The sequence below is a fragment of the Populus alba genome, chromosome 11 (assembly GCF_005239225.2).
Source record: "Populus alba chromosome 11, ASM523922v2, whole genome shotgun sequence".
Classification (NCBI taxonomy): domain Eukaryota; kingdom Viridiplantae; phylum Streptophyta; class Magnoliopsida; order Malpighiales; family Salicaceae; genus Populus; species Populus alba.
The window spans coordinates 8,968,157-8,995,817 of NC_133294.1; the positions used below are offsets into that span (position 1 = coordinate 8,968,157).

At 32.5% G+C, this 27,661-nt stretch overlaps 3 protein-coding genes across 4 annotated transcripts; 1 reads left to right on the forward strand and 2 right to left on the reverse strand.

The window, feature by feature from the left end:
* Positions 1–3,818: 3,818 nt before the first annotated feature.
* Positions 3,819–9,966, reverse strand: LOC118054789 (phospho-N-acetylmuramoyl-pentapeptide-transferase homolog). 2 transcript variants are annotated; one of them, XM_035066493.2, is made up of 8 exons: positions 9,627–9,962; positions 9,409–9,477; positions 9,082–9,302; positions 7,938–8,388; positions 7,792–7,856; positions 6,841–7,034; positions 5,467–5,675; positions 3,819–4,352 (listed from the first exon to the last, which is right to left on the reverse strand). In XM_035066493.2, the coding sequence occupies exons 1-8, from the start codon at positions 9,732–9,734 to the stop codon at positions 4,170–4,172; spliced, it is 1,500 nt and encodes a 499-aa protein (XP_034922384.1). In that variant the 5' UTR covers positions 9,735–9,962; the 3' UTR covers positions 3,819–4,169. The 2 variants fall into 2 exon arrangements, with proteins under 2 accessions (XP_034922384.1, XP_034922385.1); XM_035066494.2 differs by having other exon boundaries at positions 4,210–4,432; positions 9,627–9,966.
* Positions 9,967–10,703: 737 nt separating this feature from the next.
* Positions 10,704–16,054, reverse strand: LOC118054790 (la-related protein 6A). Its single transcript, XM_035066495.2, has 11 exons — positions 15,748–16,054; positions 15,472–15,553; positions 14,501–14,595; positions 14,321–14,392; positions 14,154–14,233; positions 13,977–14,061; positions 13,007–13,054; positions 12,850–12,915; positions 12,648–12,785; positions 12,084–12,177; positions 10,704–11,173 (listed from the first exon to the last, which is right to left on the reverse strand). The coding sequence occupies exons 1-11, from the start codon at positions 15,934–15,936 to the stop codon at positions 11,037–11,039; spliced, it is 1,086 nt and encodes a 361-aa protein (XP_034922386.1). The 5' UTR covers positions 15,937–16,054; the 3' UTR covers positions 10,704–11,036.
* A 7,219-nt stretch (positions 16,055–23,273) lies between these two features.
* Positions 23,274–27,194, forward strand: LOC118054791 (uncharacterized protein ycf23). The gene is made up of 9 exons (XM_035066497.2): positions 23,274–23,575; positions 23,894–23,959; positions 24,126–24,200; positions 24,846–24,908; positions 25,066–25,125; positions 25,426–25,515; positions 25,598–25,705; positions 26,249–26,371; positions 26,611–27,194. The coding sequence occupies exons 1-9, from the start codon at positions 23,378–23,380 to the stop codon at positions 26,740–26,742; spliced, it is 915 nt and encodes a 304-aa protein (XP_034922388.1). The 5' UTR covers positions 23,274–23,377; the 3' UTR covers positions 26,743–27,194.
* Positions 27,195–27,661: the final 467 nt, after the last annotated feature.

Consider the following 27,661-nt stretch of genomic DNA (forward strand, 5'->3'; position numbering starts at 1 on the left):
TTATACCCCATCTTTCTTACCTTTTTATTAAGTGGAGGACTAAAAGTTTTCATTTTTTATATATTTCAATCCTCTTATATCAAAGAGAGAAAATATCTAAACTCAGGAATGATGGGTTTGACAGTTCTCTAAACTCGTATTGCTTAGGCTCAACGCTTAGTTGAGCTCAAGAATAATAGGTTATCACGCAACCTTTAGTTTCTTTAAATGAGGATCCAAGAAAAAAAAAACCATTTTGATCTATAAGTTATACTTAAATTCTCAAGGTGTATCTTGTATCCTCTATACATGCCTTGGATTCACAACTTAATGGCCTTTTTTTCTTTTAAGATTTCCTAGACATTTAGGGATGGTCTCTAACCATTCGAGATATTTCGGCAAACCCTTTTTATATACTTGACATTCTCACTCCAATTTAAAGATTTCCATCATCTAATAGCTTAAGAAATACTTCTAAACAAATAGCCTGCACATTGCCTATATATGCATAAAGATATGTGTCATTCACATACTAGGTGTATGTTTTCTTAGTTAGAGACTTGAAAAATTCTTTCAGGTTCAAATCATCGTCTAGGTCATAAACGCCTAGTGTCTCTATAACCTCTAAAAGATACCATGTGACATCCTTTTATTTTCTATTAAAAATCTTATATTTAGAGTTAACTTAGTTTTTTGGAGATAAATTTGCTAGTAGATTTTGCTATCTTGTACTTAATAAACATTTTAAAATGTCTTTAGTGAGATAGTGATGTTGATCACTGAAAATACTTGTGATGATTTATTTTGTGTTCATACATAACTGTATGGTGGGTGTTTAATGGTTAGATGTTTCCCTTATTAATTTTTTGAACAAGTGGTACAAGTCATCCTTAATAGGCATCATTATTTGAAGGATAATGGTTTCAGATAGTTTTGCCATAAGAAGTAATTGAGTAATTCTACTGAGAGCTTGGATGAATATAGGATTTTTATTATTGGGGACCTTCAAGGCTTATTGTTGACCTTATTGTAGATTAGCATGAATCTCTTGAAAGATTTGTAGGATATTAATCATGACCTAAAAACTTGGATATAAGGTTGTTATGGAATAAACATAAGCAAGAGGTCAAGGCAGGCCATCTCTTAAAGTGTTGGCAAGCTACTACTTTAATTTTAGAAAATTTATTCATTATTATTACCCTTAACATTGACAAGGTTAGTGTTGTCTACATTCTTATTAGGATCAAGCAAGGTAACATTGTATGGAATTAGAATTATCATTTTTCTTGGTGGCCGAGGAAAGGAGTATTGTTTTTTCACAATCACTAATTCTTCAATGAAATCCTCAAAATATGTGTAAGGATTGTTAAGAATAGGTCAAATGATCGATCGAGATATTAAGAACTAGTGTTATGACATATAGAGCAATAATCCACCAACTAATAAATTTGCAAATAGAGAGAGGCATAGAAGAAAGAGCAGGCAATGTTAAGAAAGTGTAAGTAAGTGGAAGATCGAGTGACTAGTAAAGGTTCAAATAGATTAAGAGAGTGTTTGGAAACACGAGCCAACTCGTATTTCCAAAAAAATTCAAAAAACAATTTTGCTAAAAATTACTTTTTTACATGTTTTGGATCGTTTTGATGTGTTGATTTAAAAAAAATAAAAAACATCATTTTAATGCATTTCAGCATGAAAAGCAACCGTGACCATACTCTCAAATAGGCCCTAAACCTTGAAAGTTGTTTGTTGTGAGACCTTAGAGAGAGTTTTAATTAGCAAAAAAAATCATAAAATCAATAAAAAATTAAAAAAAATCAAAAGATCTCCTCATAATGTTTTGAGGTTGGTACTTATAATGGAATGAGATTATTCTTAACCACTAGAATCGCATCACATCATCTATATATGGATGGTCAAATTTGAACAGATAAAAGAACATGAATCATTTTGGGCTAAACTCCTTTAACTTTCTAGAAAAGGCTAATGCTCCGTTTGTTTCACAAAAAGTGGTTTTTCTAGAAACCATTTTTCAAACTTTTTTTTATATTTGTTTGTAATTAGAAAAGTTGGTTGACAGAAAACAATTTCCAACCAAAGAAAAATTTATCTTGGTTTCTAGAAAAGTGTTTTCCTTTTATTTTGAACGGAAAACACTTTCTAAAAGTTGTGAAAAATTTAGAAATATCATGTTATTTACTGATTATATCAAATTTGGTCCTCAAACTTTTGATTGCTATATATTTTGTTTTGATTTTTTTTTTTAATTTCATCCCTTAGAATTTAATTTAATTTGATTTTTATATCAACTTTGATCATTATTTTATGATTATTATTTTTTTCTCTTATCATTTTTTTAATTAAAATTTTTTATTTATCAGATATGGTTCTCATTTTTTTATTGTGATTTATTTTATTTAAAATAATTTATAAAATTTTAATTTTTTTTTAATTTCATCATCTTTCAACCTTTTTATCTGTCAGATTTGAACTCTATTATTTTAATTGTTATTTATTTTATTTGAGATAATTTATGAAACTAGATTTTTTTTTCATTCAACTTTTTAATTTGTAAGATTTTTTCCTTGTTATTTTAATAAAATTAAAAAATATATTAACAATTTATTTTTCAGCTCATTTTCATTGATATAGCTAAACATTGAAAAATATTTTTTAATTTATTTTTCATGATACTACCATACATCAAAAAATAATTGATTTTTCAGGAATTAATTTTTTAAAAAAATTATTTTCCAACAAACAAACAAAACTAACTGAAGTAATAAGGGAGCCTTATTTTAGCCAACTATGCTTAGAGCCAACCAAGGCAACCAGGATAATACATCTAAAAAACAAGATATGGACAGGAGTCCTACCACAATACAAGATAATACATCCTTATGCTAGGCAAAGCCATTTCCTATTCATCTGGTGTGCAACTTAGATAAATGCCAAAAAACACTTGAATTAGTACATAATAAATTAATTAACTTATTTCTTTAAATTTTAGGGACAAATCAAATATATATATAAAACCAAAATAAATAAAAAAAACAGCATTTAGAAAATTTTCAAAGCAAATCAAATCTCTCCTCTCTTCGAGTGTATCCTTGCTATCTCTATTGTTCCCTACTTTCTAATTTTTTTAAATGATATATAAACAAGAAAAATAATTTACAAAATGTTCCTACAAAATACTGACACGTTGAACGATAAAGTGATAACATGTGGATCCTAGAAATGCAGATAATTGGTTAAATGCGCTGTTTATTTTTGCAGTGCAAGAATATTTTTTTTTTTAAAATGAATTTTTTAATATTAAAAATAAATAAAATAATATATATATATATATATTAAAAAAAAACTTTTAAAAAACAATCACATTATATACTTTCCAAGTTGTAAAATCAACCCATTTATTTTCCATACACCCATCTCAAGACTCAATATCACTGTTGCATTATTATCAGCTCCCATCTCTCTCTCTCTCTCTCTCTCTCATTTACTTTTATTTTGGTCTTATAGCTCGTAATCTACCTGCAATTACAGGGTACAAGGCGCCAAGCACGAATCCAAATCATTTGTCTTTAGAAAATTCCCCAACTAGATCACAGAATCGACACAAGTTGAGATTTTTCTCTTCATCTTAAAGTTACTTATAATTGCGAATAACAGCACCGAACTATTAATTGGATGATCATATGTTTTTAGAAAAGCTGCTGCAGATTGACTCGCAAATTTGGGATTACCAATGGACCACCATTTTCACATCCTCCACTACATGGGGATCGCCACCCTCCACAAGGATGCTTATGTACAGCTTATCTAAACATAGTGCAGGAGAAAATATGGATTCTTTCCCAACATCGAAAGAAGCTTAATGATTTCTGTTAACAAACAAACAAATCAAACCGCCCGCTGCCGCTGAAGTGACAGGCGTTAGAAGGAAGAAACAAAAAATATTACACGTATTGGCCCCCAAAGATATGGTCTGGACTAACACCCTCCAGTTAAAGAGAAATGTCCAATCCTGACTCAATGTGCCTCTACTACATCTCTACCTGATTCTCTAAATCAAATTTACAAAAAGTCCGTTTGAAGTGAAGAACTCCAAAAGCATTTGGAAAATTAAAACCTAGCGCACTAACTGCAAAAGTGATAAGAAGAAATGAGCAGAAATGCTTCAGAAACTATGCAGATATTAGACCTACATACCCAGCAAACAGAGCCAACACTCCGGATATAACATAAGCCCCAGCAACAATGACCGGTTCCTTTAGCCCACATAACTCGAGGTGATGATGAACAGGAGCCATCCTGAACAAACGGTGCCCATCTCCTCTCATGCGTTTGGTTGTCTTGAAGTACAGCACCTAATGTAGGTAATGGTTAGACTGCGATAATCACTTTCAAATTAACAAAATCATCACTGTTCATTTCATAGGTCCGGCAGCTGCACACAAATCAAAAACAGAATTTCTTCGTTGTAGCAGCAGCATCATGTGAAAACAAAAATAGGAGGAAAATTTACAATGAAGTATACTGCAACCTATCCATTTAAGCTCTTTTACTTCTCTTGCATTGAATCTAATAGATGACAGCAAAGAATACAAGGTCCAGGTGCATCAGCAAAATACTGGAAGTTGCTAAAGAAGAACTACATCAAAGTTGGCAATGAACAGGAAAAAAAACTTCCCAGAGAATTATAATCCATGGAAACATTATCAAAAGAACTTAAAAGGCAATACCATCACAAATATATGTGGCTTGGACAAAAATAAAATACAACTAATTAAGACAGAATTAAAAGTTTAACATAGCATGATTTTTGGTTTATCAACACAGCAGAACACAAGAGCTCTATGACTTGGTTTTTAATTTGACAAGAAAGTACTGATCCAGAAGTATGCCTCTGAAAATGTTCCACTAGAAATCTACCAAGCTAGTATGATACCAATCACCAATTGGGAGGATTGGTAGTGACCACCTGCTGCAAGTGGCTAGGGTTCAAGACCTCAGACCTTACCCTACTCCTTCCCTTGCAAGACCAAAAAAACAAAGTGGAAATATAGGATCTAAAAAACTATTTACTCTAAGAATGAGGTCTTCTGTCGATCCATCTCAAACTTGCAGCAAAATCGTGTTTCTATCTACTTTTTATAGTTCCTGAAGCCTGATTGATATTCCACTACCAACTTTACAGAATCATTTACGTGTTTTATAAGATCAGATATAAGCAGGCATAAGTTATAAGGTAAAAAATACACTGTAGGAGAGGATACAAGAAATTGACATCAATGACAAACATTCTTACCAAGAACAAACAAAGTGTATTTTGTTTGAAACGAGGAAAAGACAACATTGTCAAACTCAGAACACCAGATTTGCCTACATTTCTTGATTAGAACTTTCTTGTGTTGTCATGGTAAAGGGACAATTTTCTATCATCGATAGATTATATAAATCAGTGTCAACATGTATGTATACCTGCATAATCACTGATGATGCATCCAAGAAAAAGATCCCAGATGAGATAAATAATGGAAGGAACATTCCACTACAAGCAGCCATTGCAGCTAATGCTCCACCCAATGCCAAGGATCCAGTATCCCCCATAAATACAGAAGCCCTGTACCGGTTGTGCAACAGAAAACCAAAACAGGCCCCTGCCATCGATGCCCCAAATACAGCAAGTTCTGATTTGGAATGTAAAACAAGAATTAATACAAATAAGTCTACAGAAAAGGGTAAGATCTCAAAACAATGAATTAATAGTTACAACAGAACATTTTCAAGATCATACTTCTTCCCAACATTCAATTGCACACCTAGGTAGCACATCATTGCTCATGATGGATGTCATAAGCCATCCACTTTGTCAAATTCCTCAAGGGGCTCGAATGGAAAAGGTTTAAAAATATGGTACAAAAGTTAACAAGCATATTGACTTGTTCATTTAGCTCTAAATGATCTGATGTAATATTGGTGTTGGCATGCAATAGCATTTTGCAGAAGTTATTAAAATATAAAGAATAAATCTGCTTCTATATATAACTATGAGTTGAGGAGCTAATTTTCTCGCTATGGTATCAAATGAATTCACACAAATATGTTAAGTGATTGCTTCATAAGACACTAACTTGACGCTGTTCGTCTTCTCATGATAAGATGCAAGGGTTGAACAAAATTAGGCGATTACAAAGATTCCCTCCAGCTTACATGTGATATTTATCATGCCCCCCTAATAATGTAAATTGCCTCTGCAAAATGCAGGCGGGGCCATAATTGACTTCGAATTACAAAGAATAATGTATTTTTTTTCTGAATCTACCTACGGAATTAGTGTGAGACTCACTCATTCAATGCTCCAACTTTTCTGGCGAACTGACTCTACAACTAGACTTGGGTAAAATTAGCATTTTTAATTACTAATGGTGGGCTAACCCATAAACTCATCTCTCATCAACAGTCTCACTGATTCTTCAACATACAAAATAGCCATAAATCTGGTTTCCCCTACAACAAAAATCAGAAATTCTTGAACAGGAAATGCAAAATCAAAGGCTGACTAGATTAGGATTCTATCCAGCATGCTTTGGGCTTTCTGCAGCGATTCTATATCCAATTGCTTGGGCTTACAGCATATAAAAGGAAAAGAAGAAGAAAAGGAAGAAACTGAATTCCAGAACAGGCATAATGTTTATAGTTCCCATTGCTTAGCAAATTTCCCTTTCCTGTTTTAACTTCTTAACAGGTATAACGTTTATCAAATGTCACTTTCCAGATCTTTGAAGGAAACTTCCCAAACCTTCTGGATTTTCAATTATACTGAAGCTTAAGTTCATTAACATCCATACTAACCAGGACATATTGGCAACACTGCGATCGACATTCCTACAAAAGCCAATGCAGCCGTTCCAGCAGCTAGGCCGTCTAGACCATCCGTTAAGTTAATGCCATTTCCCATGGAAACAAAACAAAATGATGTAAATAAAGAATAATATTTTCCTAGGCATATGAGGCCCAGTGGTGCAGGTAGGGCAACCAGCATTTTCCTGTAGTACAAGACATCAATGGATGAGAAAAGAAAAATGTTGAGAATATATCAAACAAGCTAACTTGACACTAATAATTAATATGTTGAAATTCTACCATTATCACATAGTATATCATTAAGTGATTAACATGAGATGTCATATCAATTCAACCAAGTTTTTCCACAGTAGTTAATACTATCGAAAAACTTCAAAGATACAGAACTAAAAGATTCCAATATATGCTTTTAGAAAATTCATGATAAATTTCAAAAATAAATTTTATATGTGTTTTTACAAATCTTTTAAAAGAACTTCAATTGAAACCAAACTAGAATTTCAATTTTGTGGCAGAGTAGATGTAGCAACTTGGAACAAGCAAAATTTACGTTGCTAGACAATTATAAATTCCCTGCACTGAATGCCCAATGGCCTTTCACTCTTGAATAGCAAACAAAATGGAAGTAATTAAGTTGCTCCTTACTGTACTAATATAGAATATTATAATGGCATTAGAAACTCTATAATTTGCTCAGAATGAAACCATAAGAACTAACTACTCTTTATTCATTTATTTTATTTGAGTCAGGAACAATATTTCTATTTCAAAACAGGTAGCATTACAATTAGTATCTGATCACAGAATCTCTAATTACAGCATAAAGTCTTAATTAATCACAAAAAAAGTGGCATCCTCCCTTAAACTTTTCATCAAAAGATTAGATATGTGAGTTACCATCATAAAAATGTTGATCAAATTAGTAATAAGAATTTATACATGCTGTAGGGTGATGATATACTCGTAGTATGCAACCAAAATGAAAAGCAGGTCCCAACAGCTACCTGAAAAATACATGAGCAGTTATCTCTTGCAAGAATGTTATCAAATTTAATATTGGAAGCAATTAACTAAAAAACTTTTACCTCCAAAAATATTTTCACCCACAGAGACAAACCACTATTTCGATTTTTTATGACGGTTACAATGTCATCTAGTAAGCCAATTGTTGCAAATGCCAGAGTTGCCACTGCTGTTCCAGAAACTTCAACAGAAGAGAAACCAGCAACAAATTTTGCAACGCCTACACCAATTGGTACAAAAAATAGTCCACCCATTGTGGGGCTTGCCCTTTTCTTGGAGCGCCGAAGGGGCCCTTCTTTCCAGATATTCTGATGAATTCTTAACTCACCAAGTAGTGGAACACAAAGATAACCCAAAAAAGAGACTAGAACTGCTGATATAAAAAATGGACGACACAAGTAAAATGGTTCTAGGGGTAATCTGACAATCTTCCATGCACACCAATCAACAAATAAGAGAAGAACCGTCAAAAAGGCTAGCAGACACAAATTAATTAATGTCCCGAGTTTGTTCCTGCAATTGCAGTATGAAAAGAGCTAGTCAAACCAAAGTAATGCATATAGAGTTCATGAAAAAGAATCGACTGAAGTATCATCCCCTACAAACATGGAAACTCTCAACTTTCCAATTAAGTGCACATGTAATCTCAAGAATAGAGCCAAACTTGGCCAGCGAAAAACCAAATGGAAAAAAAGTTAAACATCACTAATGGAATCTAGACATGCCCTTTTACAGCTGCAACTAGAAGAATTTCCTAGGATGGACCTTTATAAGGTATAACATTAAAAGCATGAGATTCAACTAAGGAATTTTTGCACTGAGTTTTGATGCCCAGATATGGTACAGTGCAAAAAAACATCAAATAGGATGAGAGGTCCGAGGACTATAAAGCCTTGATTGCAGTGAAATTTCTTTAAACATCCAAAAGCAATCAAGCTATTTCAATCCATGTGCGAGACTGATTTTGCATTAAAGTGTCAGTGACAACCTGCAACAACCAAACATTTTAGGCACCATAATGACCTTAACCCCATTTTAGCACAGCTGACAAAGGTTAACAAGAAGTTAAATACCCTTGCTAACCCAGGGCTACAATTACATCGATCTTGTTTTCCTTTTAATTTTTTATTTCACTGCCCAATTCACTCTCTAAAATCCATATAAACCATAAGAGTTTCATTTTGCGTAACAATGCAGGACACTTGCCTACGTTTTCGGGGGGCCCTCCCAATCATTGCAAGCCTGTGAGCTGTAAGTGTAAGAGCATCATTAGTTGATACTTTAGCAGTAGGCAACTCCATATCCGTCACCGGATTTATAATATATTCTCCATCACTGTCTTCCCCGTCACTGGATAATAGCATGTAGCCAGCAGCCCCATCATTGTTAGCCCAGTCATCAAGCGGGGAGGATACACCAGACAAGTCCTATAAAACCAAATCGAAAGCACTGAGAATCACAAGAACTGATGCTTGCAGGTAATGTATCATGTGCAAAACTAATGAGAAATGGACATTTGGATAGATTACATACCTCATCAAAGGCCCTGACTTGAACAATCTTATGGCGCAATCGTCGTCCTCCAGCACTGGATCCATTTAACTGCACAAATTAGTCAGTCAATAATCAATTATCTGGTTTCCAAATTCATCGCCGGCATGGATGTTTAAATAATTGTTATGCATTAATAATTTATTTTTTAGAAAAATCGAGAATAAAAAAATGAAAAAATAAAAGGAAGAAACTGAGACCTTGAAGTTGTGGAATGAATTAGAAGAAAGTGGAGAGGAAGAAAAATGTTTTGGTGGTCGAGAAAGCCGTATACGAGAGAGGTGATGGTGGTGGTTTATAGAAAGCATGACTAGTCCAAAGGAAAAGGAAGAGCAGGAATAATCACAGCAAATGAAAGCAGATGATTAGATGCAGAGGAGAAGGAGGAGGAGTTTAGTGAGAGAAGAGAGGCCATCAAAAGAAGAAGAAGAAGAAGAAGAAGAAGCTGGGCGTGTTTGTGTTTGTGTTTGTTTCTGAAGAGGGAAGGTGAGACGTGATATAAATTCTGCTTCGAAATTCCCGCAACATCTGACAAGGTATGTTTTGTCCTGTTTGAGACCACCCTCCTCCTCACACTAGTTTAGTGCCAGATGAAAATATTTTTTTTAATGTAAACAAAATATTAGAAAGTTTGTTTATATTATTATTAAATTTATCTACAAAGTTAATTTTAAAAACAATGAGTTTAAAATTAAATTATATGTAAGTTATTTTGATGTAAGTTATTTCACTTAATATCTTTAAAAACAATTCAAAAAATTTATGATTTTAATTTAAAAATAAATTAAAATAACGTATTTTTTTAATATTAAAATAATAATATATTAAATTGACTTATTATAGCTTAACTTCTCTTTTATAAGATTTAATGTCTTTTTTAAAAAATTATATTTTACATAATTACACACGTTAAGATTAAAAAGAAAGAAAAAAAAGCTAATAGGTTTAAAGCTAACTACTAGGTTTAGATATTTTATGAAAAGGGTATCTTTGAAAGCATCTCCATCCCAAACACGCAATAACATTAATTAAACAATGGTATAATTCATTATCTCATTGAAATATTTTCAAGTTGTAACTAGTATGGATATGGGTTGACATTGTTATATTTTAATTTTAATTTTTTTCCAAGGGAGCTCACCCATTGGATGCGGCGCAGAACCATGTTTTGGTTTCAAAATCTTATACCTTGTGATTTTCTGCAAACCTCATTTGCCAGTCCCTAATCTTTAATTAGCTGGCCTCAATTGAGGTTAAGCGGTCAGCAAGGGAATGCATTTTAACACAGAACAGGAGGTATACCACATTAAACCAGGTCCTGTGTTTCCAAACAATTGCTTTCCAGAACAATACATTTAGAGAACACATGAATCAACGAGTCAAATGCATGTTGCGCTACAACTCCAAAAGGGTTGCGTTTCTACCAATCCGCAAGCACAAAACATGAGCCTGTACTTGATAGTTCGTAATCAAAATGGCACCCATAAGATCAACCAACAATCCAGCAGAGAGATTAGGATAGTTATCCTTCCATGCAATTCAAACACCACTTCCATCTCCCATGCTACTGCAAACCATTAGTTATAAGACACTTTACACTAGTGTAACTGTCATACAATTTCCTGGCTTTGATTAGGTATGGGAGGTCGGCCTCGTCCCACCGTGAATCCCCTGGTTCCATCAGGCATTTTTGGCCCAGGAGGCGCTTTCGAGAGTTCAACAGCATTATAGGATGTAGTTCCATGGCCTGGTAAAAACAATACAAATGATGCCAGTTCATTGTAATGTATAAATGCAAGAATTTTGTCCAAATATTCGATTCGACAAAAATATCCTTAAACTTGTTATAATTTAATGAACATGAGAGGTTTTCTAATAAAATTGTGCAGTAATCATCTATATATAACATTTTCACATGAAATGAGTAGAGGAAGTTAAATAAACAAACTCTTTCTTCTCCTTTTTATTTTTTAGAAGTTAAAAAACTCATGTTGCCTTCTCAATTGAACATTTTAATCTATTTTCGAATACTTTTATACTCCATTAGAGACATAGCAAAAAAACCCCAACTAATTTTTTCTCCCACCCTTTGCCTCACAAACTTCCAGATTTAAACACAGAAATTTATAAGCATTTACTTATCTATATTCAAGTACAGTTTAATCTCCCTCTTAATACATTGAATAAGCAAGGCCCAAAACGTTAGACATGTAATTTTTTTTATTATTGGTTGAATAGATGTGTTCCACAAACTAAAATTTTGTAAATGTGGGAAGAAAAAATTAAATTAATTTAGGAAAGATTTTTTAATTTTTTTGTTAAAATAGCTGTGTATAGGTTTGCAAGAAATATGAAAAAGAAAATGTTAAGAAATAAAAAGATTGCCGGTAGCTCAGGAAAGAGAATGACATATAATCATTTTATTTTAACATAACCTAATATTTTAAACACTATTAATTAATTTATCAATTACTAAACTAATATTTTTCACTTTTAAGCTTTTCTAAATCATATGAATATATTTCTAATGTGGAATTCTTGTATTTGGTTGTTTAACTATTTTAAAAAAAAAAAAAAAACTTGAACATTGCATGTGCCAAAGTAACTAGTAATAAAAAAGAAGGAAAAAAAGAAAACTAAGTGACCAGTCAAAATACCCATCCCATTTGTAACACGAAATTTGTTCTTTCTTGATCGCCCTCGATTTCCACCTTGCTGGCCATTTTTCTCCTTGGATATAGGCTCCCCATCCTGAAATGATATTTGATGAAACAGGCACGAAGACAACATTTTCTTAGACATCCAATTCTCTCAATTTCATTTCTTATGAAAACAATTATCATCACAATTCATATTCATTCTATCAATATTTGTTATTTTTCATGTTCATTCTTCTCATAGATATCCTTAAAGGAGATTTTAAACTTCCTTTGTATAGGAATGCTTTCATATAATCAATCGGTGAAGGAAGAAACGGTAACCCAATCTAAATTCTCTGTGGAATTTCAACATCCACTAGAAATACTCTTCTAAGGGGAAAATGAAATCTCTATTGCATTTACTATAATAGAGGTGTAATATCCTTGAGAAGCAGAGTTGTAATCTCTGGTTGATAGTTTGGTTCAAACAACAATATAACTTAACTAGCACATCAAGTTATCAAGGACTTCTATAGGAAAAAAGATTATTAATGACTAAAAAAGAAGGCAATCATCTCTAACCTCTTCAACAGGTGTATCGTCATGATGCTCACTGGAATCATGCTTCTCCGCATCTCCTGCTAGATTAGTCCCACGACCTTTGCGATTCTTCTCAGAATCAGGTTCCCTCCAGACTTGTCTTCTCTGCCCATGCTTGGCCTAGAGCAAGAAAGCTTAACAATACTACCAGTTGTTGTTAATAATGAGGAGCAAGATCACTTACCATTTGATTAAGAAGCCTGACCCGCATGCCATTTCTCCAATCCTGTTCGTTATTTAAGGTTGCCACCTGATCCAATTACCAGAAAGTACTGAGCATTAGAATTATACAATCAAGCACCTTAAGCAAAAAGCAAAAGATTTTATACAACAGCACTCACAGCTTTCTCAGCAGCCTCTACAGTATCATACTCCACAAAGGCATGCACCTACACACAGAAACCACAAAAGGGATTGATAGCAAAAAAAATTAGTTTAATATGAGCAAACAAAATGTCCATAAAACAACAACAACCACAACCATGCCTTAGTCCCAAACTAGATAACTAAACAAGACGGTCCATAAATAGATTTGAAAAAAAGAAAAAAGAAAATCTTTATGAGCAGCAACATGATGTAAAATGCAGGGATTGTAGCTAACATAAGGATAATTGTAGCTAAAGCTCACTTGAAGTTGTCTTTTGAAACTCAAAAAGGATAATCTAAAGGAAAACACTTTATCCTCAGAAAGTCAATAGCTACAACAAAAAAGTATCAGCAGTGACCGAATTTAACAAGAACCAAACAAAAAGGTCAGAGAAGACACAAAAACCTTAACACATCTCACAGTCGGAAACTACCACTTGCATATCCAAAAATCATTGCTGTAAGGTCCTCACAACTAGAGCTAAGATTTTATATTATGTTTTTGGAACCCAACAGTCTCATGTAAGGCACCAACTACATGTTCCCATGGGCAAAAACAAAGCACTACAAGTCTGCCCATTGAAGCTCATTCCAAACAACGGTCACTCACCTAAACCAGATACAAATCTTATTCTTGCAGAATATAAATGCTCACTTTAGAATATTACCTAGTGTACCTCTCAATAAGATAAGTAAAATGCTCATACACTATTCTAGAATTCATCTCCTAAACTTCATATTGATAAGCTGCATTCTTTGTCAAATCACAATAGAAATCAAAAGGCAGAAAAAGGTAAAAGGAGGAAATGAAGATTAAAGCAGATGATGAATAAGAGTAAAGATGAAGCAGCTAAAGAACTAGCCAATGATAATATACCATTCTTGTAATAAAGAACGAGTTCAATGCAATAATCCTTCAGATGAATACAGTTCCATAATCCATACCTTGCTACTGATCAAAATATCTGTTTTACTTCCTTTCTTAGACTTTTCCACAGCTAGTGGATCACGGATAGAAATATTCTTTATCCTGAAAGTTGCAAACAACAACTTTTAGAATGAACAGACCCACCTAACAGGCAATAAGAAAGCAAAATAAAAGACTAGAATTAAAAAGATTACTTTCCAGCAGCACCAAATATTCTCTGGAGGTTGTTCAATGAGTGATCCTCTGGAAGATTCTCAACCAGAACAGTGCAAAGCTAAGGTCCACAAATTAGATGCTCAAAGTTTTATTATAATGCCAGTCCAAGTGATGGGGGGGGGGGGGATCAAGTTCATTAAAATACCTTAGGATCCTTGACCTCAGCAAAATGAAAAGGATCAAGGCGCTTCACCATCTTTCCATCTGAATTTACAACCTGTAGATTAAGGCAAATAAATTTGTTACAAGCAAACTTTTTTCTGTCCACAAAATCCAAATTCCATAAGCATGACATAAAAGAAAGGGAGAAGATGAAGCTGCTTACAAGAATGGAAGACTCCCTAAGCGCAGCCACAATAAATGTGGAGTCTTGAGTAAGCTTCTTCATCTTCCTAAAAGAAGTAATAACTGTGATAGGAACTGCAAGAAAACACTTAACATGAATGTGCATAACTATTACATGAAAAACATCGCGGTAACATGTATGAACAATTAGCAATATTTAGAAGCATAAATCATAACAAGATTGTCTACAAAAGCCAAGGGGAACCATTCTCCAACTCAGATCATTTCATACTTTGATGAAGTAGTGCAAGCAGACTCCCAATTCCACAAGTATGAAGATGGTTAATTCAAAAGTACAAACAAAATCATCAAAATTGTTGTGGAGTTACAGCATAAAAAGGAGAGGAAGGATAGAATTTGCAAATGGAGAAACAACTATATGATACGAGTAAAAATATAAATAAAACAGGGAGATGGTCTTGTATCGAAGCAGCAAGAGGGTAAATTCGCAATTCCAAAAAGAAGAAAAAATTATGGCACTGAATGGCAAAAGAGTTTCAGAAGGCAGTTAGAAGATAGGAAGCAGACATTGATGTCCAACTTCATTATCACTAAATTTACATGCATAGTCATATCACTACCCTAGCATGATTTTATTTATTTATTTCTTGGCATAATCAAGATAAAAGGTAAGCAATACAATTCTTAAAAAAAACCCCTTCGTCACTCTTTATGTCTTCCACATAAACAGGGAGCACTATAACAGTGGAACCAGACCAGAGAAGTGAGCCGATGGCAATTCAAGTAAATAATATTCGAACTGAAATAAGCACTTTAGATTATTTATTAATTAATAATTAAAGATATATTAGCAATCACTACTCAATTCACTCATTAGCTATATTTTCTACTTCACCAGCTACAGAAGGTTCTCCGTTTCTCTCTAACCCGTTAACAAATTTATCAATTGACAAGCTATAGACATTAAAAAGGGAAAAACAAACTATTTACCAAAGCCTTCTTTGTTCTTCTTTATCCAACTTATCATATACTTGTCGGTCGGCAAATTCTCATCACTAAAATAATATTCCACCTGCAAAAAAATAATTTAGGAGTTGTAATTCAGTAACTTCATTTGCAAGTTGAGTATTATGCAATATAAGACTTCTTAACCACAATTGTAATTGAAAGAAATTCAAAAGAAATAAATATACAAAATTAAATTATTGCTAAACAGCAAACAATATATATATATATATATATAAGAAATAGAAAGAGAGGGCTTGCCTGCTTAATGATTTTATGCTTGAGATCCACAGTTTGAACGGTAGGACCAGATGACTGCTCGTGTTCGCGATCATGATCATGATCTTCATCAGACGGCAGTGCGTGGACGCCGACCTCAGGAGATCCAACGGGGGTGAGTTCAAGAGGAGATTCCACGGTGGGAACAGGGGGGGCCACTTCACCATCCATGGAGGAGGAGGAAGAAAAAGGAGGGCGTATGGTTGAAACAAATGCCGTAACGAGACTAAACCATCCCGCTCTTCCTTCTCCTCCTCTCTAGTGGCTTCTCCTCCTAAAAGCATTTATAGGAGCATTTATAGGGTAACGCAACAGCAGGGACATTTTTGTCGAGTAAGGTATCGTGCGGTATTGTTGTAGTTTTTATTGTTAGTTTTAATTTTAATATTGTTTTTAAATTGTATAAAAAATAATATTAAAATTTTATTTTTTTTGGATGAAGTATATCAAAATAATTTAAAAAATAAAAATAATTTTTTAAAAAAATTAATTTTTTTTTATAAAATGTTGTTTGACCCATGTTCCTAAAGAGCATCTAAATATGCTTTATTGAAATTTTTTTTTTGAAATTTTTGCCACGTGGCTCTTATTATGATCTATTATCCATCATTATTTTCTTATGGTTTTCGAATAGAGTGGTGCGAAGTTACATATCAGATCAATTTTTTTAGTAAATAATTTTGGTAATTTTTCATGAATTACTAATAATTCTCATTTGTAATAATCACTCAACGTATTTATTTGCTTCATTTTTTTAACATCAATTAAATAAAAAACATAGATATTTAAGAAAAAATTAATAATTACAAAATAAGGTGATGAATCACTTATCTAGAATAGGTGCACGTGCTGCCGCTCCATGCAATTGTCCAGTCCCCACAGCTTTCCCTATACCACTAGGGATTCAGTTTTTTATCAACAATACAACCAACATCACATTTTTATTTAATTCTCATTCAACTAGTATTCTCAAACCAATCATAAAGAATTTTCTTAGGATCCCATACTCTAACTTATTTTTATGTTTATATTCATTCTTATAATTTTATTATTAAAATCAACACTCCATAGTGATTTCAAACAAAGATTAAAAATTGTTTAATTTTGATTAATTTAGCTTAACCAACCCAAAATAATATCTGGTGTTTTAATCATAACTAAAACCTGTAAAACTTAGTTTTGAGCGTGATTTATCTCTATAAAAGGCTAAAACATAGAAATATAACTTTTATGAAGAAACCAACTTCAAATTATTTTGTTTTAGGGCTCAAAATCAACAATCACAATAACCCCTCCTTTCTAGTTAAAATTTTAGACAAAGGATTTTCATCCCTTGAAAATCCTTTTCAACTTCCAACTTATTTTCATGCATAAACAACATTTTCCAAGGTGCATTTGACATCATTTAAATCACAATAATAATTTCACCCTACTAATTGGAATCCATGACAATCTTCATTATTAACTAATCAATTTTTCAAAAATATGCTTATGACCAGCCTTAAATATGTTTTATTTTTTTTCAAATTTCTTTCATTTCAATTTCTTCATGGTTCCACCCTATTCATATCCACACAACCAACAAGTTAGTCTTTTATTCAATCAACATGTTTATATAGGAATGTTCCTTCCTATTCATACACCATAATCATTCTTCCTCTCAGATAACAAATACACAATTAATCTATAACAATATCAATAGCAATAACATATTTTATCATTATATCTTTCATAAACCCTAACATCTACACAATTGTAATTTCATCAAAAAATGTATTTAATCAAGCTTACTAAATTTTGCCAAAACTTGTAATAAATTCAAAAAGCAATAAGTCCTCAACCTCTGATTATTGTTTTAAACTCAACGGTCAAACTATATATCATAGAGCTGTGCACAATATATCTCAAAATCAGAATGATCCAACGGTTGGATCTCTATATATCTAAATAAAATCGAGCTAACTAGAAAATGAACAAGCTACTGTTCAACATGCACGAAACCTTGCCAAAGAGTGCATTTTTTATATCCACCATACAAAATAAAGGCAACATCTAGTTTCACCATATATAAAAGAATGAGCATGATCCAACGGTGGAAGAGAGAGAAATTAGCCGGCAATCAAACTACCCTGCAGGTGTATTTCCTTTTGTTTTCCAAGAACGTTCTGATGATGATTTATGTCAAATAGATTATGGTCCTTCTAATCCCTCTGGTTAGTTAATAGAGTAGTGTGAGAAGAACAATACATCCAAAAATCAACATGATCCAACATCTAATGGTGGATTCTAGAGATATGGCCACTAGAGCATTATTAATTTCTCCAAAATTTGCACTTCTCCCTCTATCTGAATTTTCTCTCACCCTTTTTTTTTAAAAAAACTTTTGGCATCTTTGTAGTTTTATAGGCACCTTTTTCGCTAATTACAATTTTGTCCCTCATTTATACCTTTATGTATTTTATTTTATTTTTCATGTAAACTATATGGTTTATTTCTACTTAAATCGCTAGTCTTTACCAAACTCCGATTGAGATGAGATATTTAACCAAGGTAGAAAAATATTTAAATAGACTTCATGCAAAATTTCATCTTGATCTAATGATTGGATTGAGAGTTCTACTTCTTAATGTAAAATAGATCAGTTCATGATTTTTTCATCAACGATCCAAATTTTCTTGATCAATCTTCACATAAAATCATATCCATTTTCCTTCTAAACCTTTAAGGTCATTTTATTATTTTTTAATATATTCATTTCAAAATTTCCACCTTTATTTATTTATTAGGCTTATTATCGTTTTAAAATAACGTCACTGATTTTTAATCGGTGCTTGCACCTTCAGTCCTACCCTTCTCATTGCATTATCCTTTATTATAACGTATTATTTATTACCTCACTTATTTTTAAAAAATATTTTGTCAATTTTCTCATTATTTTATCTATCAAAACACGTTACTAGTTTCTCTATCCTTATGAATTCTAAACCAAAATTTATTTTATGAAGGTCATCCCTTCCATTATATATCATTATTTATTTATTATTTCTAATCTTGGTTTCTATCACTCATTGAAATCATATCACTTTCAGTCTTACGTTTACATGAAGGTTTACACATCTGTATATTTAAATTATAAATTTCCAGGGTTTCACAATATAACTATTATTTTCATGTTTCTAAGAGTTATGGAACTTGCAGTATTGTTTCACTTGACTTTATTAACAGTAAAGACTGTATTTATAGTTTAAATAGGTTTGCGCATTTGTTTTTTTAATGCCATGAGGCTGGGATTTTATTTATTTTTGATATTTTATATCTGATTTAAAAAAGTTTGATAAAACAAATCATTGAATCCAATTGAGTCTATTAATTGAGTTGCAGGTTTAATGGGTTAATTCACGATATTCAGATTTGTTACAACTCGATATTTTGCCATCCTTTTCTTATTTGTTTCAAAAATATATTTTTATGCATTTGAATCATTTTTTTTTGTATTTTTAGTGTCATTTTAAAAAAAAATTAAAAAAAAAAATTTACTTTCGACATGTTCGGTTTTGAACGCACTCATTTCAAAATTATTAGTTAATTTTATTGAGTTGATGATGATATTGTTATTTTAAAAAAATTAAAAAAAAAATAAAAACAAAAAATATTTGGACAGGAAAACAAAAAATAAAAAATAAAGAACTAAAATGATCTTTTAGTTGTTTGAGATCTAAGTAATTAGAAGAAAAGGAACAAATTGTACTTCCTATAAATAAGTTATGTATCACACAAAAACACGGAAGAATTTTAGAGAGAACATTAGAAAGGAAAAAAAAAAAAAGTTAGTGCACACAAAAAACCATACACCCAATCACACCCTCTCTCCCCATGCACCATGAAAACACCTAACCTCTTTTTCCCCCACAAGAGGGCCACCTAACCGTCAGATCCAAAAGGCACCCACCCACACTCTTTCAAAAAGCAAAAGAAAAGTTTGTCTCTTAGACATTGCAGAAGAGATCCCGCTCTTTCAAAAATCAAAAAATTCAAAAGCCCTTCTCGGGGACCGGAAACAAGGAAGCTTGCTATCAGCAACCAATAAAACCACCCATTACCAATCTCCTCACCGTGGTCTCCTTCCTGATTCACCACTTTCACCATAAGAAAACCCACCCACGCAGTTCACCAGCCTTTCTCCTCCTTTTCCAGTCATAGAAAGACAGAAACACACCACCTCCCACTCATAGCTCTCATCTCCCTCTCCGTGCAAAACAGAGTCTCCCAAAGCAGCTCCTCCTTGTAGCAACCATTCCCCAGCCCACACTCGGCAACACCTACCATTCACCAATTATTTTTCTCAATAACTCAGTCACCATGACAGATCTCCTTCATCAACCCGATATCCTCCATTAAACCCATTTCATCCAGCCACCATCTTTAACCCGTGACCCTCATCTTTCCTTCCCCGCCACGGCGGTAGAGCAGCAACAATAACCATCATAAACGACCGTGAAAGACCACCGTAATTGCAGTAGCTGAGCCATTGCTTTCCTTTCCTCCACCCATCATCAATCATTATCGTCTCTTCTCCACGAGCCCTCAACAGTACCAATCGTGACCCTCCACACCAGCAGCTCTTGATTAATCGAAGCTCCCCTGACAACAATCCATCACTGATCTCGCAGCCCATCACCTCCTCCCAGCAACCTCCGCTAGCCGCCTAGCTCATAATAGACTTATTAACCGTCTACGAAGGAGAAGAAGAAAAGGAAACGGAGAACATATCCTAAAAGACGAAAATAAAATGAATTGACTGGCTTGTGTGCTTTTTTCTCTTTTGGAGGTGAGAGTGGCCCTCACCGGTGACACAGAACAAAAGGCGAGAAGAAGCAGTCCCCAATCTATCCTTTTTATTGTCTTCACCGGTGGATACATTAGCCGCAACTGCTCCTCCGCTTCCCAAAGTCTCTTAACATTGTTTCTGGTTTATAACAGTCTCTCCGATTAAATTATTTTTGTTGACAAATTATTAAAATTATAAAATTTTAGGATTAAATGCTAATTATTTTATATAATATTTGAAATGTTGGGACATTTTTAATTTGATTTGATTTGTGTTTGAATTTTGAAATAATTTGATTGTGTTGAATTATGAATTTTTATTTTTTGTTGTGATTAGTTTTTGAACATATTTAAAAATATTATTGCATGAATTATATTTGGGTTGGTGTTATTTTATTTGAAGTAGTATGTGATTTGAATGAATTTTATGAAATTAACTAGATTAGTGAAAAATTTTTGGTTTTGCTTGGTCTTCAGTTAATGCATAATAATTTGTTATCTGTTATTTTTGAGATAACGCTGATTAAAATAGTTTGATTTTAAAATATATTTTTTATTTTATTAAATATAATTTTAATTTTAATTAAATAAATATTTTAATTTTTTAAAAGATTATGTTGTCATTAATTTTTGAGTTCTTCATATTTTTTTTATTTTTTAATATTTAATATTTGAATTTATGATCTATATGAGGTTTTTTTTAATATTAAATAAATTAAAAAAATTATTTTAAATAGCATACAAACTAAATTTCTAAAAAGCTAAAAAACTAGGGGAACATAATTCTGCCTTTAAACTCTCCTTCTTGCTTGTCGGCGATGCCCCTACCCCCGCCCGCGTAGGTGGCTAAGTGCGACATTGAGGTCTGTTTTTAAGAAAAATTCATTTTTTTTATTTTTTATCATTTTGAGATTTTTCAAAAAATTATTTACTATCACACTCTTAGCTGTGACAGCCGACGCTACAGCTGCCATCTAGGAGTGCGAGGGATTGCCCCTCGCACTCTTAACGTGAAATAGGCTTCCAGCAGCGCCTGCCTGAGTGATTCAGCAGCAGCTTGGGTATGAAGCGCTGGCAACCTCTCACGCCTGGCACTACTTGAAAAATTGACTATTCCGATGAGATAAATAATCCAGTTAAAGTATTCATAATTTTTTGATATATTTTTTTTTACACTTTAAAGTTGAGTTAACGATCGAAAATTGTTCAAATATATTTTTTTTTAATAATAATTTATACAAATATAGTAATAAGAAATCTCTTAAATTTTTTTAGATAAGAAGGGTTCCTATACATTTCAGTGCTATCTTCTTCTTTTAGTATTTTAGGTATTTCTATATTGTACTCTTTTCACATGAATTAAGAGACATAATTTTTTATTTATAGGTAAACTTAAAAACTCTATGAATTGTAAAATATCAATTTTCTATTTAAATAATCACATATATTATTTTAGTTTAATTTAGAAATTTATTCAATTAAATTCTTACATGATTGTTTTTAGGTCTAGAATCACAATTTCATGTGTTTATTACATTCTAATTCTTAATTTCTAAAATTTATTTACAATTAAGTCACATTTAATTAATTATCATTTAAATTTATGACCAATGGTTCTTATGTATGTGACCTATTAGATTCTAATAAGTTGACCAAAATATAAATTATAATCCTAAATAAAATAAAATAAAATAATTTATTGTCAATTCAATAATTAATTGATTTATATTTAAAGATCAAGTACAATGTCTAATAATCTATTATGATCTCTTAATATTAGAAAAGTCATAAGTAGTTTGACTTAACCTTTTAGTGACTGGTTTCTCGATGTAATATTATTATCACTTCATCAACAATGTTATGATTTAGACATTATAGCATGAAGTGTGTTTACTCTATTAAATTATATTTGCTCTTAACACCATAGTAATTGATTCTTTGAATAAGTTTTGAAACTATTTTGAAATCTCATTCCACCTTATGCAAAAATTTATAATCAATACTATTTAAGAACAAGTGAAATATTTTTCTTAATTCACCTCGAGTGATGAATTATCTCTTAATTACTTAAATATTTTGCATGTAGTTTATATTATATTTAATATCTATTCATTTGTTACCCCTGATTAGAACAATGTGTACATAATTAAATCATAACATTTTTTTTCTATATAAGATAACTTAAGTGATTTCAAGTTTAAAAACCACTTACACAGTTATCATATGAGTTTTTTTATAGACACTAATAATCTCTCCATATGAAATTTGGTGAGAAAGTTCAGTGTACATGTCATCTAACAAGTATTTACATATTAGTTCTAGATATTCTTCGTAACTCAACTTATTAGTACAACAATTTTATTTTATAAAGAAAAAAACATAATATGTATTATTCTTAACCACTTTAATTAATATTCAATTTTAATAGAGTATTGGTTAAAAACATTTTATAAAGAATACTGTGATGTACTATAATTATAATAATTTTATAATTTTATTTATAAAAAATTTTTTTATTTCAAAAATTTAATCAATTTATTAATCAAAACATTTAATAAATATTAAAAATAAATAAATTTTTATTAATAAATTAAATATATCTAGGTGAATAAAATCATGTGTGTAACTATTTGATTGATTATCCCTAATTGGAACATGATCTGTAAGGTTACAGCTTAGAAGAAGCCAACAAAAATATCTGCACTTGAGACGTTTAAAGCTGCTAATATCTCTTATCTCTTCCTTCGATTTCCCACCTTACCTCACCCGGATAGTTGAGAGAAAAATGTTCTCTTCCTCGGTCTGCATGCCGATTTCACCATCTTCCCACTCTCTCTTGAAAGCAAATCACAATCCTCTTCAGGGATTGAAACCATCATGTTCTCCTTCGAAAATAAGAGCTTCTTATTTGACTACTCGAGCTCTTCTCTCAACTACCAAAGAAACTGTGTTGAAGGACTTCCATGAGCGAAGAGCTCTCAAGGCATAGCTAACCCCAAATGCTTTGTTTCTTGCATTTATTTCTTTTGTAGCTTCTTGGTTATTCTTTTTTGAAGAGGACGTTCCCGTTTTACTCAGGAAACCCAAATACCTAATAACCAGATATTTCTCTTGTTTCAGCAATGTCATATATACAATCATGATGTTCAAAATTCTGTTTTCTTTGCTTTGAGAAAATCCCATCTTCTTTTAATCTTTGCCTTTGAATGTCATGGATTTTACACCCTTCATCTGGATTCATTTTGAATTTTTGGCCTTTCAATTATATTTGAGAACTGTATTTTTGTTGTGTCCTGTACAGATTATCTCAGGTTTGCAGAATTTTAATAAAGAAAATGTTGCTTCAGTTGTTACTGCTGCGGACAAGGTTGGCCTCACACCAAATTTATAAGTTTCCCTAGTAGCAATATAATTATATGAATGATTTATTGCATTATATATATAACAAGAGATTCTTTGTTATCAGATACATAAGTTGCTGCGTTTTTTTTTTATTATTGTTTTATTGTGATCCAATATCATTAAATGTGCAGGGGGGAGCAACTCATGTGGATATAGCTTGTGACCCAGAATTAGTGAAGCTTGCCATTATCCTAACTTCCCTGCCTGTAATATTTCTCACTCTTTAAATTGCTATAGCTTGATTCTTCTTTTTTTCGTATTATATACATAATCAGATAAAACTTTCTAATAATTTTTAGAAAACTATTTTAACTGGGGAGTCTCAATGACTTTCATATGCACGTGCTTATCTCTTCTATTTTATCACATTTGCATGTTTTAATTTACTGAAAAATGGATTAGATGACATTCTAGGTGTTTTTACCACAATATATCTTTCTTAAAGCTTACATGCTTTTCAAGTCACAAGCAATGGTCCCTTCAACACCAGATTTGGAAGTTCCGGGTTGGTGCAGGGTTCCTCCCTTCATAATGTCAGCAATAAACTAAAGAAAAATGGAAAGGGGAAATGTCATAGAAACAAGCATTTTGTAAGACCAAACCACTGTTTGGCATCTATTCTGGCCTTAAATCCTGATGTTAGGATATATTTCAGTGATTTGTTTGCGCTATCAAAGCCGTCAATTGCTGCCCAATGATCGAACTTAAAGACCTTAATTTTTAATAGCAAGATCCTGATAGAGCTGAAAAATGTTCAGAGTCGTGCATGTGGATATAGCTCCAAACATGTTCAAAATCATACATACCATTTTCTTTTTCTTTATTTCATTTGGAATTTCCCAAACTTGCAGGTTTGTGTTTCTTCAGTGGAACCAAGAGCATTTCTAGCTGCTGTTGAAGCAGGAGCACAGATGGTTTGATCACAAATTAACTCATTTGCTTTTACTTTATTTTTTACGCAAATCTCTGATCTTGGACATCAATGGCTTCTTAAGGAGGCATATGTAAGCTGAGATGCAAAATGAGAAAGCAATTGTGTTGCCATGTTAACAAGACTGATGGTTTTTACAGGTGGAAATTGGAAATTATGATTCGTTTTATGATCAAGGAGTGGTTTTCTCTCCAGAGAAGGTATCAATCAACTCTTTATATGATCATGAGAAAGTATTTTCTTCAGTTATAGTTGATTTCTGGGGTTGAACCTTACTCTACACGGTACTTTGAGCAAACACTGTTTCCAATTTCAGGACTTTCCAGTTCTCATTGTCATCAATTATCTACACTGCATAGTCCATCCTGTTCCCAACATCTGTCACTAATGCCCCAAAATAAAAGGGCCTCGAATATTACTTTTTCCAACTGTCCAGATTAGTCTTTCTGGTTTCTACAGTTCTGTTTCTGCTTTCTTAGTTATAGAAGAAACTTGTGCAGATATTAAATCTGACAAAGGAGACTAAAAGGATTCTTCCATCCGTGACATTATCAGTCACTGTTCCTCACACCCTAAGTCTCCCTGATCAGGTAACAAGCAGCACTTGTCTTTTATGGAAAGAAAGCACTGTCATGTTTTGTGCACTGATGTTCTTTTTTATATGGAGAACAGGTCAAGCTTGCAGAGCTATTAGAACAAGAAGGAGTTGACATTATACAAACTGAAGGAGGAAAGTGTTCTAATCCTTCAAAATCTGGTGTTCTAGGTTTGATTGAGAAGGTAATGCAAAACAATCTTGCACTATTTATGGAGCTTTTTGGTCATAGAATAATTGCGGAGTAGGAAAGGAAAATAGGGAAGTGTGGGTTTCTTAAGCAACTTAATCAATTTCCGGACGAAGCTAATTTGAAAGAAAAAACCAAAAAGGATGGGAAATGACTCATAAAAAGAGAACAAAACATTGGATCAAAGAGGGGAATTAAGCCCTGATGTTCTACATGAAAAATAGACATTTGGTAAAAAAAAACTCATTTTTGGTTGTTAAAAATTGCAGCTCATCCTTCCTTCCTTTTTTTGCTGTGATCATGTCCTAAATTAATTTCCAAATGTTTGAGTTGCCATTCTAATTATCTGGTAATTCCTTAATGTATATTTGACACATCTGATTATGAGTTGAAACTGCTGCTGTTGAAAAATATTAATGCATTCAGAATACTTTTTAGCGTGAGTTTTTAATTAATTATTCATAAAAAGCTAGTTTTGATTGTGTATTTGTGATATTTCTTTTTCTCTTTAAACTTACCAATTTGCATTTTACTGTAGGCAACACCAAGCTTAGCAGCAGCATATTCCATCTCAAGGGCTGTGAAGATTCCAGTTATGTGTTCATCTGGACTTAGTGCAGTTACAGCACCAATGGCCATCACAGCAGGGGCAGCTGGTGTGGTATGAAAATTAATTAACTTTCATGAATTTGATCATTCAAAACTCTACAAAGTTGTGCTACATAGAATCATTCCTGAAGAAAAGCCAGCTGCTGTAACGCAGCAATCAGGGCTGTGCATGCACTCCATACATCCATGGGGCAAACCAAGCACGATGTGCTTGCTCGTCCCCAATTGCTGCAGTTAACAAATTCTTTACTCCTGAGAATAATGCTGACATTAGCATCACCTTTGAAACAGGGAGTCGGCTCCGCAATTAACAGGCTAAATGATGTGGTGGCAATGATTGCAGAAGTCAGAAGCATTGCAGATTCATTAGGCAGTTCAGCTGATAGACTTACCAAATCTGAAGAAAAATCTGTGGCATTGTAATTAGTACATGTCCTGTGATTTTGGAAGACACTAGTTGATCAAGGAAAGCACGAGCAGAATATCAAAAGTTCCAGCGATTAAACAGATGCGAGTATAATAAAACAACGTACAATTCCCGCATCTATAAGTTAAGGAGCATTCAAGACTATGAGATATGATGGCAAGCAAGAAGAAATTTGCAAGATTTCAACCATTCCTTCTTCTTTCTCTTCAATCTCCTCTTTCTCACTCTTCACCTTCCATAGCCATTTCTCTCCTTTTCCTTTCCAAATTCTCTTCAATCTTGTGTTTTCTTCACAAATCATCAAGAACTATTCATGGGTTTTTCGCTTGTTGAAGGAATTTTGGAGATTTTAGAGAGAAAATAGAAAGTTTTCTATTTTTTCCCCTCATGACTGTTTAGCCGATTATTATTAACAAAGGGAGAGAGTGATGGATTATTTTTCCTTTTATCCTACCCAGGGGGCTAGTATCTATTTAATTTATATATCTTTAAATAATTAATAAATTAAAATAAATTAAATTAAGTAGATAATATATTTTATTAATCATGTTTTTATGTGGTTTCTAGTTATAAACACATCCAAAAACTATCTCATAATAGGGATATTTTTCAACTCTACCCTGTCAATTTTTAAAGTCTATTACAAAAGCAAGGTAGTAACACACCCTCCACTCATCAATTTTTTAATTATCATACCCTAAATCACATAACCCGGTATAGTCTTTCTTTCTCCTTTAAATATCACTTTCTTCCTTTCTATTCCATGAAGAGTCGTTTTGGCAAAACAAATTCATTTATGCCTTATGGGTACTTAATCAATTCATTCCTAAGATTAAATTAAAATCATGAAATTATAATGACATTAAATTCACTTCCATAACATGTCCCCTAATAATAACCTTAGAATAGTTATAC